General features: G+C 39.1%; 1 protein-coding gene across 3 annotated transcripts in view; it reads right to left on the bottom strand.

The window, feature by feature from the left end:
- Positions 1-4,331: 4,331 nt before the first annotated feature.
- The window catches only part of rab3gap1 (RAB3 GTPase activating protein subunit 1), a 37,193-nt gene continuing 23,314 nt past the window's right edge, over positions 4,332-18,210 (bottom strand). The window contains exons 18-26 of one of the 3 annotated variants that reach the window (XM_055004752.1): positions 16,888-17,025; positions 15,241-15,468; positions 13,692-13,788; positions 12,768-12,871; positions 11,654-11,769; positions 11,206-11,308; positions 10,743-10,766; positions 9,561-9,581; positions 4,332-5,794 (exon numbers count right to left, since the gene is read on the bottom strand). In XM_055004752.1, coding sequence (XP_054860727.1) covers positions 5,561-5,794; positions 9,561-9,581; positions 10,743-10,766; positions 11,206-11,308; positions 11,654-11,769; positions 12,768-12,871; positions 13,692-13,788; positions 15,241-15,468; positions 16,888-17,025 — 1,065 coding nt within the window. In that variant the 3' untranslated portion in view covers positions 4,332-5,560. The remainder of the gene's footprint in view (positions 5,795-9,560; positions 9,582-10,742; positions 10,767-11,205; positions 11,309-11,653; positions 11,770-12,767; positions 12,872-13,691; positions 13,789-15,240; positions 15,469-16,887; positions 17,026-18,210) is intronic. The other 2 variants (XM_055004753.1, XM_055004754.1) reach the window with 2 other exon arrangements.

Below are 18,210 nucleotides of genomic sequence, written 5' to 3'. Positions count from 1 at the left end.
CACACACTTCATGCAGAGTCCAGGAGTCTCAGCTCTCTGGATTTGACAAGCTTTTCCCTACTCCTTTCTTTAAGAGACCAAATATTAATCTTCCTAAGCTTTTGTAATCTTTAGGTAGAGTGCATAAATTTCTAAAAACAAGTTTTCGTTGTACAGGTTACCGAGTAGAGGTTGATTGGAAAATGACAATTTTAATAATTTAAAATGAAATCCTAAATATTTAAAAGGTGATCTTAGTATTTTTGGACGCAAGCATAAACAGGGTCATTTAAAGCTGTGTTCGAACAGTATAACATTACATAACTATAATTCTTATCTCAGCTTAATATTGATCACTTCTATGAAAACAAATACTCTCTTTGTCTTTCTAGAAAATACTTTAAAAAGTGAGCCCTATAATTATTATCAGGAAAATTCCCAAAGTCCTTCAGTTATCTTGAAAGTGGTCAGTGCTGTCTGTCCTTTGTGTGCACTTAGGAGTTTTTCAATTTTTTTTATTATTATTATTTTTACACAGCCCTGCCTCTGTAAATGGGAAAAGTGGCCTGACCTGATCCACCCAAAATACTCCAATGTGTCTGTGCACAATGGAAAAGTGTATTTGAGCACAGAACAGGTGTGAAGGTGGGGTCAGCACTTTAAAAGTAGGCCATGCCATGAAAGCACAATTACATCTACACTACCGTTCTAAAGTTTGGAGTCACTTAGAAATGTCTTTATTTTTGAAAGAAAAACTTTTTTTTCAATGAAGATAACATTAAATGAATCAGACATACAGTCTAGATATTGTTAATGTGATAAATGACTATTCTAGCTGGAAATGACTGATTTTTAATGGAATATCTACATAGAGGTACAGAGGAACATTTCCAGCAACCATCACTCCTGTGTTTTAATGGTACATTGTGTTAGCTAATGGTGTTGAAAGGCTCATTGATGATTAGAAAACCCTTGCCTGGTACGTACGTACGTACGTACATACATACATACATACATACATACAGACAGACAGACAGAAGGGGAGAAGCCAAAATGTTATATGAAATAAAGCTTTAACGATGAGGAATGAATCAAAACAAATCAAAACAATACAGTGAGACAGAAATTGTGAAGTTGCAGCTGCAACCATCAGAAGATCAATACATCAAGCTTTCACCACTGAAGAATAGAAAATCAACTTAATTACAGATAGAGGATTTTAATATTTAGACAGAGGAATTTAATAAAGAATTGATCATTTGACCAGAAATCCAGTGCACCCTGACCAAGAAGTGGAGGAGGAGAGGAAAGATGATAAAGCAGAAGCTCCACTAAACCCCATCCACAGTAACAGTTGTGGGTCTAACTTAGTCTAATGTGAAATTTCTGCATATCACTTTAACAGTTCTCCAGTAATAATGATGTTTCCACTTCAGTTGTGTTATAGCCACAGTGTTAATCACACCAGTTAATGTTGATGATGGCTATACAAGCTGTTGCTTTGCAAGTTTCTGTTCACACATCTATAGAGACTCTGTCTGGTTCACATGTTGTAGTACATATTCCTGCAGTGTAGATTACAAAAATAACCTCCCAGAATATGACCAAAGTAGTGATGAACACTACAGTTATTATATTTTAATTGCAGCACAGAGAAGCTGGATAATAAAATTCTCTCCTCTAAAGCTGAAGTGACTACAGGCCTTTCTGTCTTTTTGTGCTTGATAAACTATATATGACAGAGGAAATCTGTCCAGGGATACTTTAAAATGAACCTCTGCTGTTGATGCTGATACTGTGATGTCTGTCTTCATCTCAGGTGTCTCATGTTCACTGAGGATCTTCTGAGTGAAGCCATCAGAAGGAAAACCTTATCTGGTTGTGAAGGAGGAGACTGAATGGACGACATCCTCAGTGAACCACTTCCTGTTTAGCTTTCACTGATGGAAGCTCAGATCAACTGTTTCAGCAGTTTATTATTCTCTGTTCTTAGTATTCAGTTATCACCTTTAACTTCATCTCTGCTGTTGGAGCAGAAATACAACATAAAAAGTCCATGTTATTTATAGCAGATATGCAGCATTAAAACATCAACTCATTCAGATACAATCTTCTGCCATTTTTAAACCAGCCAGGGTGTTTGGGAAGACACAGATCACACAAATACATTGTTTTGACCAGATCGGATCCCTTTATTTCCTTTTTTAAAGAAAGAAAATATTGTCATCAGTTAACGTGGTCTGAAATGTACGGGTTAGGACGTGAATGACTGAGTTTTTATTGTTTTCTGAGTGACTAGTTTTGACAACGTGGTCTCAGTTTGTTCCGATGTATTTTAGCAAATCAAGCTAATGTTGTGCTGCGTGTTGTTCTGATGGGAGGCTGCTGAGGGTCTGAGTGTTTCTGAGAACAAACCCGAGTTCTTTTATATATATATATATATATATATATATATATATATATATATATATATATATATATATATATATATATATATATATATATATAGTCTATGCACCTACTCTGTTTGGCCCCACACTTGCTGATGACCACTTCCAGTCTCAGAAAATGAAAAAAAAAAAAAAAAAAACGGACCTTTTTTCGTTTCCGTCTCTTACTTTTTTGTTTTTCTAAATATAAAATGAAAATCAAAGCATTTTCAAAATTTAGTATATCCCTTTTTGATCATGAAAAGGAAAATACCTTGTATTTCAATTTTTGTATTTTAAAAGGAAAATCAAATAACCACTCATTTTTTTTGTTTTTCAATACCCGTTTCAGGACGGAAAATCCAATTGCCAAAATATACACGGACCGAAAACAATGATCAAAATAATAAAACAAAACATTAACAGAAAATCTGAATCAGAAAAATCAAACCCTCACCTGTCATTCAATCAATTCAATCACAATAAAGCCGCTTCACTTTAAACAATTTAAAGTGACTATGTGCTATGTTCAATGTCAGTAATACAACAGCAGTTCTTGATTCAGGTGAATGTGTTTCCAATGTTGCCAATGGGGTGTTAATCAAAGTAATTCATCCATGAAACAAGCCCATGAAACAAGTTGAAACAAGTCCTACCACACCACTGGGGAAGGGATGCAGCTGTGAGGCTTGAGGCCTGCCAATGAGTGGGTGGGTGAAGGGGTGAATCTTCTCAGAATGTTTTCAGTTCGTTCAAGGGTAGCTCGCCATCAATCCAAATTATCCATCGAAGCCTAACCAATGTTCAGCACGAATGTTTGGTTCATGTTGGTGGCATCCAAAAATCCGAAGGCATGGTTGCAGTGGTGAAGGCTTTCCTTCATGCTGTGATTTCCAGGATTCCAGGCTGTGAAAAGTGAATGGTTTTTCAGAGCTGAGTGGTGTGGAGTGATCCTGCTGTTCAAGTGACTGTTGTGTGTGACTGACTGAAGCTGGATGTGCTGCAAACAAAGGAACAGAGGTGGATTCCAGGTGGGAAAGACTGCAGGTGATTGGCTCAGGTATTGTGAGTGACAGTGAGGAGGTTCAATACTATGGAAGTGACTGATTGTGACTGATTGGCAGTTGTCTGTTCATGTTGGGGTTCCTGATGGCCAACAATGAACTATTGCAGAGTGAGTGCTACAAAATACAAAAAAAATCTTTTTTTGTGTTTCAAAAAGTGTGGCTGCATTAGACAGACACAAACAAATCTTTTTTTTTTTTAATTGTTTACAAGAAAAGCGAACAAAACTAAATTCTTGACAGCTTCAATATGTCAGTTCTCAACATGGTTGGTTTCAAAGTCAACAAATAACAGAATGTGTTCAAAATTTAAAAAAATAAACCATCTCATCATCAAATCAATATTTAGTAGTCCTGCCATTAGCACACAGCAGAGCTCTAATCCTGGCTGGCATGTTCCCCACCAGCCTTTCCCACTGTTGAGGGCTAATCTTGTCCTGTTCTTATTGAATTACTGCTTTTAAGTCTTCTAAATTTTTTGGTTTATGCTTTGAAACAGACCTTCTCATAATCCACCACAGATTTTCAATGGGGCTCATGTCCGGGGACTCTAAGACCTGGACACTGTGCTCCTGTAGCCAAGTTCTACTGGCCCTGGATGTGGCAAGGGGCATTATCTTGTTGAAACATCCAGTTTGACCTTGATGGAACAGAAGGGAGCATGTGGGTTTGGAGAATGGCACAATAGTTGGCAGAGTTCAATGTGCCATCAGACAGTGAGATGACCAACACCAGCAGCACTCATGCATCCCCAAACCATGATACTGCCTCCACCATGCTTGACAGTAGGTACTGTACATGTTGGAGATAATAGAGAGAAATACATTGGGGAATTGTGATAAAGTACACAGACACTGAGTTTCATTAAGATTCATTTAGTTTTATTTATTAAAATATTTTAAGATGACAATTGAAGCAAAATGACATTACTGCAGCTCATTAAATGCTACTTGATAACCACCAATATAATTCATGTGTCCTACACTCATATCCTTGATGACATCCCTGTTTTATGCAGCACAGAAGTGTGAAAAATAGCAGTGTAGAATTTTGGCATGGACAAGGCAGAAATGAAAAGGTGGAGATAGATAGATTCATAGATAGATGCTTATATCTAGTGTAGTGAGGATGAAAGGATGTTCATCCAGACCTCCAAACACGTAACTTTAGCACTAGCTTCCAAGTCTTTGAAAAAGGTTTACAGTGAAATTCCAGCTGTCAGCTGTTCATGGAGTCTACATGGGTACATAGAGCTTCATCTGGCAAACTGAAATATTCAAATTAAAGTGAAATGAAGCAGTGTCTTATTTTTTCATGGCTTACATTTTCATATTGGCTAGAGATATGGAGTTAGGCCATGCCTTAATAGAGGATTAAGACCAAATAAAGCGAAATACAGCAACATCTTCCTCACTTTTTCCAGACAACAGAGCTCATTAGGGTACTGGCTAGAGCAGGGGTCGACTGATTATCGGCTCGGCTGTTTATCAGATACAATCTTCTGTGGTTTTCTGATTATTGGTGTCGTTACATTTATTAGCCAATTCCAGATAAAATAAATTAATTTAAAAACGCACTACTTCTCGTCAGTTTCCTGTCTTTATCTGTAGTGATCACGTTGTGGTATTAAGCGATGTCCTGCCCACGGCACTATCTGATTGGTTACACCTGAAGAGTAACAGCCTATCAGCACTGAAAGGTAAAAGATGAAGTTGTCCGTTAATCAAATATGTAAAATAAAAATAAATAAAGGAAAATAAACACAGTTTTCTGTTGAAGTTTGAGTTATTCTACATTTTGACACCAAGATTTTATTTTTACGGAAAATGTATATCAGTTCTAAATATGGATTATCAATTGATTAGTAATAACTGGTACTGATATCAGCCCTGCAAAATCCACATCAGCCGAGCCCTAATATGTAGCCAACAGGGAAACGTCATGCCTTAATGAGACCATTTGAGCAAACATCCAAACTAACCAACCAATACCGCACTTAGCATTATAATGCACCGCCCCGTGTCCTTGAATGAACCTCTAGTTCTTGGTTTATAAAGTGAAATATTATTTACAAATGGACCGTGGTTCCTAGAAGAAGGACGTATCTGTGGAGAAAGCCCCAGCCAGTCTGAACTCATCCCTCATCATCACACAGAAGAGCCGCTGAGGCAGAGCTTTGGAGTACGGAGCTGGTCGAGGAACGCATGTTCGCAGCAGAATCTCTCGGCCTGCTGGAGGAGGGAAGTCTGCTACTTTACTGCTCCGTCCAGGCAGCTTCCTGTCAGGGCCCAAGTCCTCGTCCATCGGTGCCAGGAGGGCAGCCTAAAGGGGGAGCGGAGGGGGAAATGTGAAACCAGCAAGAAGGTGAAGTGTGAAGACTAGCATCGATGGGTAGGAGAAGATGTAGCTTAAAAAAGCTGCAGCCTGATGCACCAGTTATAGATAAAACAAAACACAAGTAGGCGAGCAACACCAAGTAACTTTCTTTTTCAATTAACGATGACATTAAAGTAAACTTCACGTTAGTCTGTCCTCAGTACTTCCTTACATGGCTGTTGCACACCAAGCCAGTGGTTCCAACTAACAACATGACTCAGAAAACAGCTCACAAATATAGCTTTAACACCACAAAGCCAGTCAAGTTTGGTTAAAAAAAAAAACAGCTTGTCATTTTAATTTACAGCAAACGTGGAAACAGCATTTGGATATTTTTTTTTATACTTTAATTTGGTCCTTTTCTTTTTCTTAGACACAAATTAAAAACACTTTTGGAGTTCTAATGTAGTGTAGCTTTAGTATTTCCAGGAGCAAGATGGAATCCAATAACATTAAAACACAGTACAGACATGTATTATATTAGTATTCTATTTGAGATTTAAAAAAATATAAAAAAAAAAAAATTCCAAATCTACCCTGATGGGATTAGACTACTCACTTAGGAATTATTAAACAAACAGGTGAACTCAGATCTTTGCTGGATTAACCTTTAAGATACGCAATGCTGCTATGACAATATTAATACTGGATTGTCCAACATGTTGATTTATGTACTTGGATGGAAACCAAAACACAGCCTAAACATCAGCATGTGGTGAATAGGATGCATTCAAGGAACTTCGAATAAATTTTACAACTTCTACGTCTTGTAAGCCGAGACAGAAAAGGGAACAACTGGAATCAGAACCCTGAAGAAAATCTTGAACTAAAAAAGATCATCTGGAGAGGCAGGATCCAGTCTCCTCAAACTTTAACATTTTATGACCAAGGTAAAAATTCTGGTAAATTATTAACATGGCAGATGAAAGAATTCAAAATGGAAAGATTCCGGATTAAATGAGGAACAACGGAAACATAGTAGATGATCCGGAAATTTAAAAAAAGAGATATTTAAAAAGCACAATAGAAAAATATGTGAGTCTCTGATTATTAGACAAACTATAAGAGGTCCAAAATAAACTGACTACCTTTACTATTCTCAGCATGTGACAGGATAAACTTGGGTGGCAATTGCTGACAGGAAATGGCAGAACAGAAAATAAACATTGAAACCATGACTTCAAATATTTCTAGAGGCATTTCATAATGTACATTTAATAACTGTAAACCCATGATTACTGCCTTGTTCATATTACCATGTCGAAAGTATGGTCCATCATGTTTTATTTTTGCAACGGAGGGTGCTTCAGTGGAGAGAGGGAGACGGGGATAGTTTAAAATAAGCCAAGTCTGATTAAACAAACTATGAACTGTTGTTTAAATGTGTTTAATATGTCTGGTATGATGTCCTAAAGAGCAGATCAGATTTCTGTACAAAGATGGGTCAAACTGTTTGAAATGATTCTTGTGAAAGCTGTCTTTCTTTGCAGGCTGGTCACTCTAAATTGGCCCACAAAACTACAAACCCGACTTCCTGTTTGTGTACTAGCTAAAACAACACAAAGACAGATTGCTTACCTACTTAGCTTAGAGGTATTGGTAAGTCTGTGTTTTAAGTTTGCACAGAGCCAGGTGAGCTGCTTTCCTGTGCTACCTTAAATCCCCCTCCAGAAATAATTAAGCTTTGTTGAGTGAAATAAGCAGTCAACTCCATGGCCAAGCATTAGAAACTGCAGTGTACCAGCAACAGCCTCAAAAACATGGATTCAGACTTCCAGGGCTTCATATGTAACAGACGTGAGGAACCAATCTGTCAGCTTGCAGGGTGGAGCTTTCTGTATCATTATTCTTCTACAGAAGTAGCTTCTTGTTCCAACATGTAAGGCTGAATTACTCCAGTATTACAACTTGCTATTTCTCCAGTGTCTGAGGCTAAGCTAACCATGTTCGAATGCAGGCCTGATTTCAGACTACAAGCACTTCTGTTGTCTTTAGACATTACCATTTGTGAACTTTGGCTTGTTTTGTTCAATGAAGAAAGGGTTTAGTTGGAAAACTGTTTGCATTTTCAAACAAACATCTTGGTCCAGCTCCTCGAAACAATACTCTTAAAACCAAATGTTGTGAGTCTAACTGGTGCAACAGGCCACACATGGAGTGATCTTTCCATGAAGGAGAAAATGGGAAACACATGGGGTGAAACAGTGTCAGGATGGTTACATGCACACTAGACTAGCTATCATGGGACATCTTGTTTCTAGTCATACTAGCAGCTTGATGATCACAGGCAACCACTGCACGTGGGGAAGTACAGGATTTTTCTCAGTAGATCGTGATGACAAACATCATGATCAACTGAATGCTTGGTTTCAACTTCAACTTGAGTTATTTCACTAGTTGAGGAAGAACCACTGTTTCTAACTACAGCAAAATTGTTGCATTTATCAGTGCAGCTACACCAACAAGAAACATGTAACATGTTCCAGCTGACATCTAGTTTAGTTACTGGTTGTTGTCATATTTTACCAATGTAATTTAGATTGGATTACCTCACACTCACTAGTAAGTTGTCAATGAGTTCTAACCAAATATTTATGCTACTGTTCAAAAGTTTGGGGTCACCCAACTCCAGCCTTTCAACTCCATTAGCTGACACAATGCAGCATTAGAACACAGGAGTGATGGTTGCTGGAAATGTTCCACTATACCCCTATGTAGATATTTCATTAAAAAATCAGCCCTTTCCAGCTAGAATAGTCATTTACCACATCAAGTGTCTAGACTTGATTTATGATTCATTTAATGTTATCTTCACTGAAAAAAATACTGCTGTTTTCAAAAATAAGGACATTTCTAAGTGACCCCAAACTTTAGAACGGTAGTGTATACCTAGTGACTACTAGATATGATGTCTCCATCATAAATAACTAGCAGAATAATTTGCTTCCTATATGACCTGTACTGTAACATTTGACCGGTTTGGAGCTCTTGAACAAGCTAACCTATTAAATGGACGCCAACATAATGTATTACATGTAGTATCACAAAGTATTATAGTGACAGACAGTAGCAGCAGCCTTCACATCTATGGACAATTTCAAATCTCTAGACAACCTAAATTTCATGTCTTGAGAGAGAATCAGCGCAATCAGAGAAAATTAACACGAGCAAAAACATCAAAACTCTACAGACAGAGTAAAGTACCAGTTCTTGATGGAATTATCCTTTGATCCATTCAGATCCCGTCCAGTCTTTGAATCACATGGGACTGGGCCGTTTTTCTGGCCTTTAATTTATGTGTATTGGAAAGGACAACTATCTAACTTTCCATTTGGGACTAAAAATGAAGTTTTAATATGTAAATTGTATGTTATATAATGGACGACAAAGCATTTATTAACCTGCTGCTTATCTTTGTATGTGAAATGAGTCAAAAATGTGGCTTTATAGATAGTGATCAGAAACCCCTATAAGGTGGTCATGACCAAGGTCAGAGTTATGAAGGTAAAACCCAGCGTGCAATAAATAAATAAAAACTAAAAGCTTCTATGTGCTTCTTGAATAATTATATCTGGTAGGTATGTACTGGTCAGGAGTACAGAGACACAAAGTAGATAACTGGAACTACAGGAAATTAAGACAGCTTTCTCTATGTGCAACACGGGGCAACACGACTACAGCTAGCACATGTAGAACAGCTTGATATGCAAACCTCCATGTCACCAAATACACCCTGATTCAAAGCAGGTCACATCAGAGAAATGTGAGAGAAAATGAAGATAAAATATGGGCACTCTGTTAAAGTTTGTTAGAAAGAGAAATCTGCGATATTAAGTGGCTGCATGTGAAAATGAATCGAAGCTATTTGTGTTTTATATAGTCAAGATCTGCACACATTTGCATGTGCTCTACATATATTTGTATATTCAACAAACAGGAGCAGTAATACAAAATGACTTCATGTAATGCTTTTATACTGTCAATGCACAACTAGTATCATCAAAGTTGTTTCAGCATTGCACCTCTACATCCAGTTGACACAGAGCAATATTTAGCATGAGTTTTGCGTATTTGTGTCCATCTGTTCAATCTCTCCTTTCAGCTTGGGTTTGGTCTGCATACACTACTATTCAAAAGTTTGGGGTCAAACAGTCAATTTCATGTTTTCCATGAAAACTCACTCGTTTATTCATGTGCTGACATAACTGCACAACGGTTTTCTAATCATCAATTAGCCTTTCAACACCATTAGCTAACACAATGTAGCATCAGAACACAGGAGTGATGGTTGCTGGAAATGTTCCTCTGTACCCCTATGGAGATATTCCATTAAAAATCAGCCATTTCCAGCTATAAAAGTCATTTACCACAATGTCTAGAATGAATTTATGATTCATTTATTGCTATCTTCATTAAAAAAAAACTGCTTTTCTTGAAAAAATAAGAACATTTCAAGTCATTCAAGTGACCCCAAACTTTTGAATGGTAGTGTAAGTCCATTTATTCTCCATATTTTCCAGCTGGTTCTTCACATTGGGTTTCAGGATACAGCTTTTTCACTGAACAGATGCCTGCTGCTCAAAGTGGAGTTTACAAGCTAAAATAAGTAAAAATAAGATCGTACAGTAAAAGATGCTAAAATGCTCCGTAGAGCTGAGTGGAACTGAGGAGTTGCACATTATGCTTAGTGGGTTCATCAGCTTACAGACAGAAATCGCAACAGACAGACACACAATACCTGTGTGTGTGTGTGTGTGTGTGTGTGTGTGTGTGTGTGTGTGTGTGTGTGTGTGTGTGTGTGTGTGTGTGTGTGTGTGTGTGTGTATTTGACATTGCAGTGTCACTACAGGGCTGGGAGGTGGCTGGGAGGGAGAGTCTTATTGCTCATGGTTACCTCATCACTGGTGAAGTCAGCCAACTTGATTCAAGCAGCAGGGAGAAAAACAACACAAAATGTACAACTTAAAAGAAAAAGCACATAATTGCATCAAGAGCGTTTGATATCCTGTTATGCTAAGGAAGAGCATATGATACTGATAATAGCGATACTGAATAAAATCAGTAGCTGATACCTGATTTATATAAAGAGTCAGTATGATGCTGATACTATTTGGTGCATTGGATACAGCAACTTCATGTATTTCACTTTGTACTTCAAGTTGCCTGCAAGACACCATATACACGTAGCAACATGTTGCTCCAGAAGGAGTAACATTCTAGATGAGGTCTGTCTTATAATTCCAATGTAAATCTCTGTCTCTGTGACTGTCAAGGCTGTTGGGACACTAAACCAGAGGTAACAGGCGTTGGTAAACAATGTCACAAAAATAGGAGGGAGAGTGACCGGGACTTCCTACCCTCTGAGAGTTGATAAACAGTCTGTGGATGATGCTGCCGGCTGGGCCTTGGCCAGCTCCAATCACTGCCACCTCTGGCTCTTCCAGCAGGGAGCTCACAAACCTGGAGGAAAACATTCACCAAGTGCCATACTTTCAATCAAGTTTAGGGACATATGTCCACACACACAAACTAAGACAGTGGAGGTGAAATTAAAAAACATTACCGAGCTTACAAAGCTAAGCTAATAAAACGGCCCCAGTCAAAAGTTTGGGTACACCTACTCATAAAAGGTTTTTTTCATTACTTATACTATTTTTAAATTGAAAAAATGAAGAAAAAAAACCCCAAAATAATAGGTACGTCCAAACTTTTGATTGAAAAAGTAAACAGACAACAGTGTTTTTGCTCAAACTGTGTAACCTTTTGCTAAAAACGGCTTGTTTTGTTGACTGAAATGCGACTTACTTCTCCAGCTCATCTGTGTCCTCTCCCTTTTCATCCTCACTTACAGAAAACTTGGCCTTGAGTGACCGAGCTCGGGTGATGGCAATCTCCATAACCATCAGCTGGTTAATGAAATCCTGCACAGAGAGAAAGATCCCACATATGTAGGCTGTCAGAACTGCAGGAATGTGCTTTAACGAACACTTTAACAACTAGAAAAGAACTCAGAGAGCAGTATTCTCCCAAGGCTGTTCATTCGCCCGTATGGCATTGTCAGAAATGCAACATTTTTGTTTTTTTGGAAATGCAACATTTCTTTATGAGTTATTGATGATCAGAAATCACGGCAATATAGAATGTGGTCATTTAATATAGATGTACCCACAAACAAAATGACCTTGCACTGAGTACAGGCCTGTTATGCATGTGTACGTTATGTACGGATACCAAATCGTGTGAGCTAAATATGTTGCGGGCGGCGGGAATTGACGGGACTCGGAAACATCCACACAGTTGAATCAATTTTTCCTTGTATCATTTCCGATGGATAAGTCATGGTAAGTCCACAGCAGTTGATTTGTAGTAGGATCGCAATCATGTGATGGTTAGCAGGCAGCAGTTGCAGTGACGCTGTGCTGCTATCTCACAATGACACAGAAATCTTTAACAAACCCATGGATCCAGACTATAAGCCACATCACTGCTAAAATCTAATCACTTGGTCCTTGTGTCATTTCTGACCTTCCCTGAAAATTTCATCCAAATTCATTAGTCTGTTTTTGAGCAATGAGGCAGACAGACAGACAGACAGACAGACAGACAGACAGACAGACAGACAGACAGACAGACAGACAGACAGACCAATGCCAAATTGGTGTGTAAATGGTGTTCCTTGGTGGAGTAACCAGAGCAGAGTTAATTCAGACCAGGGCTCTTAAGAGATCAATTATGATATCTGTCAATCTATATATTTCCACATTTATATCATCAATTAATTTAAATGCTATCAAAACTGACTTCTAGAGATTGTAATGAATTGAAATGTTGTAAAAGGTTTTGAGAAACAGTTGGGTCCAAAAGTCTGAGACCACATCAAAGATTTTCCTGTGAAAATTTTAACACAGTTGTCACTGACCTCTAACTTCTTGTAGTCCCGGTTTGGGGGGTGAAGCAGCTTGCTGGCTTGAGATATAGTCTGCTGAATGTTTTTTTTGACTGATGGAATGTCTTCTACTGACTCTGTTAGAGAGGGACAGACAGAGCAGAGGAGAAAACGATGTCAAAGGTTGCAAGATAAACAGAAAGAAAGTGACCAGTTCAAGCCATGAGGAAGGGCGGACATGGAAAAATGAGTTATGTGTTGAGAATTACTCATAATATATTAGAGGTAGACCGATATATCGGCCGGCCGATATTTTGGGCTGATATATGGACTTCTTTCAAAATCGGCCATCGGCCGATATTTACAAATAAAAAGCCGATTTGTGATCAGGCACCCGTACGGGCAGCTGCCGCAACCGCTTTTCCCTTAGAAGGACCTCCGGCACTCAGAGAGCGGAGCATGAGCGGAGCGAGTGAGCCAGGCAACAACAAGCCTAACCCTAACCACTTTCAGGTTACTTTTTAATTGTATTTTTTGTAAACTTTAAGTATTTTTTTATGTTATTGTACTTTTTCACTTTCTGTGTTCAATAAATGTTAGAGTTCTACTAGTGTATTTAATTTGTAATATATACATGTATATACTTTTAGTGTTTAAATTGCCTTTTGTAATCGATGTGCTTTCAAAAAAAAAGGATATCGGCCTTAAAAATCGGCTTCTACAATCGGCTTTAGATATCGGCCATCGGCGGAAAATTTTTTAAAAAATCGGTATCGGCATCGGCCGTTGAAAATCCCATATCGGTCGACCTCTATAATATATGGTATGTTCATTTGATTTTAAGATGGACGTTTTGTAGTTTTTGCATATCAGCTCTATTTAGAGTTGCTCCCAACCACCAGAAAAATAAGGTACTGTTTGATGTCATAAGTTTTTGACCAAACAAAGATGACTCACCTTCCTCCTTCAACTTCAGAATAGCAGCGTGGATCATACAGGGCAGGAGGTGGCAGGCCACATCTGCAGGTTTCTGCATTGCCAAATAGTGTAGAACCTAAAAAGACAATCAAATCCCAGGTTTAACTTTGCCCATTTACGTGGCTTTCGTTTTAAATTGAGGGAAAACATTGGTACTGGTACCTTGAATTTCTGAATTTTGCAGTGACATACAAAACATGTTCATGATGCATTTTTTTGTATAATACTTGCTGGTATGTAATGCAATGTGCGAGGTACCAGTACCAATGTTTTCACAAAGGGACTGCACAGTGGATCGGTGGCTTGCACCGTCACCTTACAGCTAGAAGATCCCCGGTTCGCATCTCGGCCAGGGTCTGGGATATTTCGGCATAGAGTTTACATGTTCTCCCTGTGCATGTGTGGGTTTTCTCCAGGTTCTCCGGCTTCCTCCCACAGTCCAAAACATGCTGAGGTTAATTGGTAACTCTAAATTGTCCCTAGGTGTGAATCCAAGTGTGACTGTTTGTCTCTATGTGTAGCCCTGTGATAGATTGGTGACCTGTCTGGGTGTCCCCTGCCTTCGCTTTAAGTCAGCTGGGATAGACTCCAGCGCCACCACGACCCTAATTCGGATTAAGCGGTGTATAGATAATGGATGGATGTGTGGATGGATGGATGATTTACAAGGCAAATGTGGCTCATCTGGTTCATGTAGGACAAAATGTGCAGAAATGTATTGTTAAAAGAAGATATTTTTACCGTTCAAACAGCCCCTCTTAGAGGGAACACTGGCCAGTGCCCTCAAGGTGTGTTCAAACATGTGATTTAAAGCATTCCTTTTTCCATCTGCCAGTCCTGAAAAGCATTTGGCTTACGATGTACATAGCAAAAGTAGTTTTTCTCTATCAAACATCCGTTCAGTCATTCTCCACTCCCTGTCATCACATACACTGTGTTTAATGCAACTGGACTCTCATGTACATGTTTTTCTGTTGTAAGATGCCAGAGGTACAGGGTGTCCCAAAAGTCTGAACACATAGGAAATCTCCTTAAATATATATATATTTTTTTTGCCTCCACAGATTAATTATGGCTTTGTGGAAAGAAGAAAGAGTTGATCTGGTACTTCTCAGTGGACATGAAGGATGGACATATCGAAAGATAGCAGATGAATTTAATCTTTCAATTTAATCTGTGGAGGCAAAAAAAATTTAGTTAATGAGATTTCCTGTGTGTCAGGACTTTAGGGACACCCTGTAGAGTAATATTTGATCACGGCTCATAAATACTACTTTAAAGAGAAGTCATTATCAAGTTGGAGCACTAGCAATGACAAAATCATTATTTTATAAGCAGCATTTTTGTTTTTAATTAACAAAAGTTCCAGTTAATGGCAGCACATCCTCTGTGTTGACATCTCAATTGAGTGAACACAAAGAAAGCTAGAAGCTCTCTCTGCCCCACCTCCTAGCGGCTTTCCAGCCCTTTCGGTTCAGACAGAGATTTTCTATGTCAGCTGCATGTGTTTAACTATGCTTGAAATTACCTTTTCTGCCTCCTTAGTGTCATCAAAAAGTCTTCTCTGGCGGCGTGCAGGTGTAACCCTCGCTGTCTCCCAAGCCTCCACCCACATGTTGCCTGGGATCTTCATCCTGGGACTAAGCTCGCCTTTCACCACTGTGTTACCTTTCTCATCCACCACCTCCTCCTCCACGTAATCCCTGGGAGAGTACCAGCGCACAAAGTCCTCCAGAACACAGCCTGGGTTGGCTGCCTGTTGACAGATGAAAAAAAAAGTATTTAATGTACTATTCACACGAGATTAGTATTACCTGGGATCTCCCCACGTCTGTGTTTCTTGCAGTGCATTCGCACGGGACAAGCAAAGTCTGTATTTTACTCGAATTTACTGACATTAAAGTCTGGGTATGATGTCAAATCTGTGCATGTCGCAACATCCGCTTTTGTCACGTCCATGTGCAAAAAGCCTATGTTGTAACAACACTATTGTTAGGGTCTTGTTAGATTTGGGCACAAAAACCACTTGGTTAGGTTTATGGGAAGCTTGTGTTTCGGGTTAAAATGATCACTTTTTATGTGGCATGTAGTCGCCATGGCAACAGTAAATATGTCAAAGCAGCAACGTGACTTGAGAAAAGCGGGCAGCGTTGTCGGGATAACGGGCCGACAGGGCATTTGTATTACGCCTGTTGAAAGATATGCTTATCGCACGTTGCTACGCATGTCATCCATCTCAGTATCTTCCCAAATTTTCCTTTTCTTGTTGATTTCATTTTGCCGTCTCTGTGAAAGGTCCATGCACCTGTTGTGCATCAGCTATTCCTGCATTTGCTCCTAAAATGCTGTCAATAATTTCCACCGCAGCCTCCATAATTAAACCAGGAAAGAGTTTGAAAAAGGCGCACAATACAAAAATAAAAAAACAACAACAAAAACATCCTCCAATAACTGAGATGCAGATTCACGCAGGACGTCTGTGTTTGACGAAATATGGTAGGTAACTTGCGGGGGAATTTTTACTTTACCAATTACCGACATGTCGCATTCGCACGGGATTAAAATCACTGACATCCTCCGCAATCATTACAAATCACCATTGGTCCTGAGGTAATACTAATCCCGTGCCAATAGGGCTTAAGAGAGGGAACATGCTTACAAACAAAAACAGAAAGGCGAAGCTGAAACGAAATTTTTTTCTGGTGATAATGAAGTGAGTCACTGACTACATTGAACTAAACAGGTGTTTAGCAAACAGTGTGAAGTTGGATGACAGATGTCTAATAAATGAGTCCAACATGGACCAAACTTGCACCAAGAAGCCCAAACTTCTTTGTGTGTCTGAAAGAGGTATTCACCATGACTTTATTCCATTAGTTTTTATAAATTTTGGTTTGGTTTCTGTGATCTGTCTAATCTGTTTTCTGAATTTTCTAGGTGGCAAACAGTTGGATGTATTCCATAAATCAGTTATAGATTGTACAGCATTACTACAAGGGACAGACTTAAAATGTCTATTTGTCCAAGAAGCAGCAGGGAGGGTTTTTCAACACTGGTTAAAGTCTAAATCAATGTTACAACCAATGGACAACTTGTTGTAAGGAGTTCTACTGTAAAAATAACTTCACTGTGCAGGACACAAGTGGACGGTAGATGTGTGTGTCGTCTGTCTCACCTTAAAGGACTCCATGTCGGAGAGCAGACATGCGCTCTGCATCCGAGCCCGGAGGTGGGTGCCTTCAGCTGACGTGCCCAGCTTTGCCAGCACCTCTGACTGCTCCTCCAACAGATCCTCTGTCATTGGAGCAGGCTCCTGGAGGTAAAACGTGCACATTACAGTGTGTGCATTTACTCACTAATAACATTTTAGAGGTGGCTCAGTCAGTCTCGGCTGAGCTGCAGCAGAGGCAATGCTGTCCAAAAAATGCTGTTATTTCAGGAGATACCGCTTCACCTGTTGAACATAAACTGCTGAAACCTCATATTAGACACATTTACTGACTTCATGAAACATCCTTTGCAGTGTCTGAGCAGTCACTGAAACCTTGAGCATTTCTACAGACAACCCCTGTGCTGGATCAGAAACACTTACCACTTTCTTTTTCAACACAAGGGTGTGTAAATAGCGAACTGTGTGTGGTACCACTTTGGAGGATGGTTCCTGCTCCTTCTACTGTTGTAGTATGTCTCTTCAGTCACCTCCATCTTCTACAGCTGTGTCTCAGCTTATATTTAGTTGTTAGTTGAAATCTGGTTTCATACTTGTTCCTTACAAGGTGGATCTATGTTGTGTTAGAAACAACCCAGATCAGAACTGAGAAAAATGTGGTGTTCATGGGTTCTTTTTCAACTATGCAATTATCCATCAATGCGTAACTGTTGCACAAGTGATCACAAGTGTACTCATTTAGGTTGTACTTTGGGAACTGTGTTGCTATTGTAGTGTAACCCTAAGTTGTCTGCTGTTAAATATACAGGGTGTCCCTAAAATGTGGACACATAGAAAATCTCATTAACTATAATGCTTTTTTGCCTCCACAGATTAAATATGGCTTTGTAGGAAGGAGAAAGAATTGAACTGGTACTTCTTAGTGGATGTGAAGGATGGACACATCGAAAGATAGCAGATGAATTTAATGCATGTCATTCAAGGAGGATTCTACTTGGCTTTTCCACAGTGGTGAAGGTGGTTAAAAAGTTTAAAGAAACAAGCAGTGTCATGGACAAACCCCATCCTGGATGACCAAATATATCAGCTGAAAGTAAAGAACTGGTCATGGCTAAAATTCATGCTCGACCCAAAAAATCACCTCCCTAAGCCCAACCCTATCTTTCAATATGTCCATCCTTCAAGCCCACTGAGAAGAAGCCACATTTAATCTGTGGAGACAATAAAAATTATAGTTAATAAGAAATAGGGCTGTCAACTGTGTACCAACCTCTCTTCTGCACAACACAACTGATGGTCCAACCCCATTAAGAAGGCAAGAAATTCCAC

The sequence above is a fragment of the Amphiprion ocellaris genome, chromosome 18 (assembly GCF_022539595.1).
Source record: "Amphiprion ocellaris isolate individual 3 ecotype Okinawa chromosome 18, ASM2253959v1, whole genome shotgun sequence".
Lineage (NCBI taxonomy): Eukaryota > Metazoa > Chordata > Actinopteri > Pomacentridae > Amphiprion > Amphiprion ocellaris.
The sequence above is the reverse complement of the archived record's forward strand: the minus strand, read 5'-3'. Positions and strand labels throughout refer to the sequence as shown.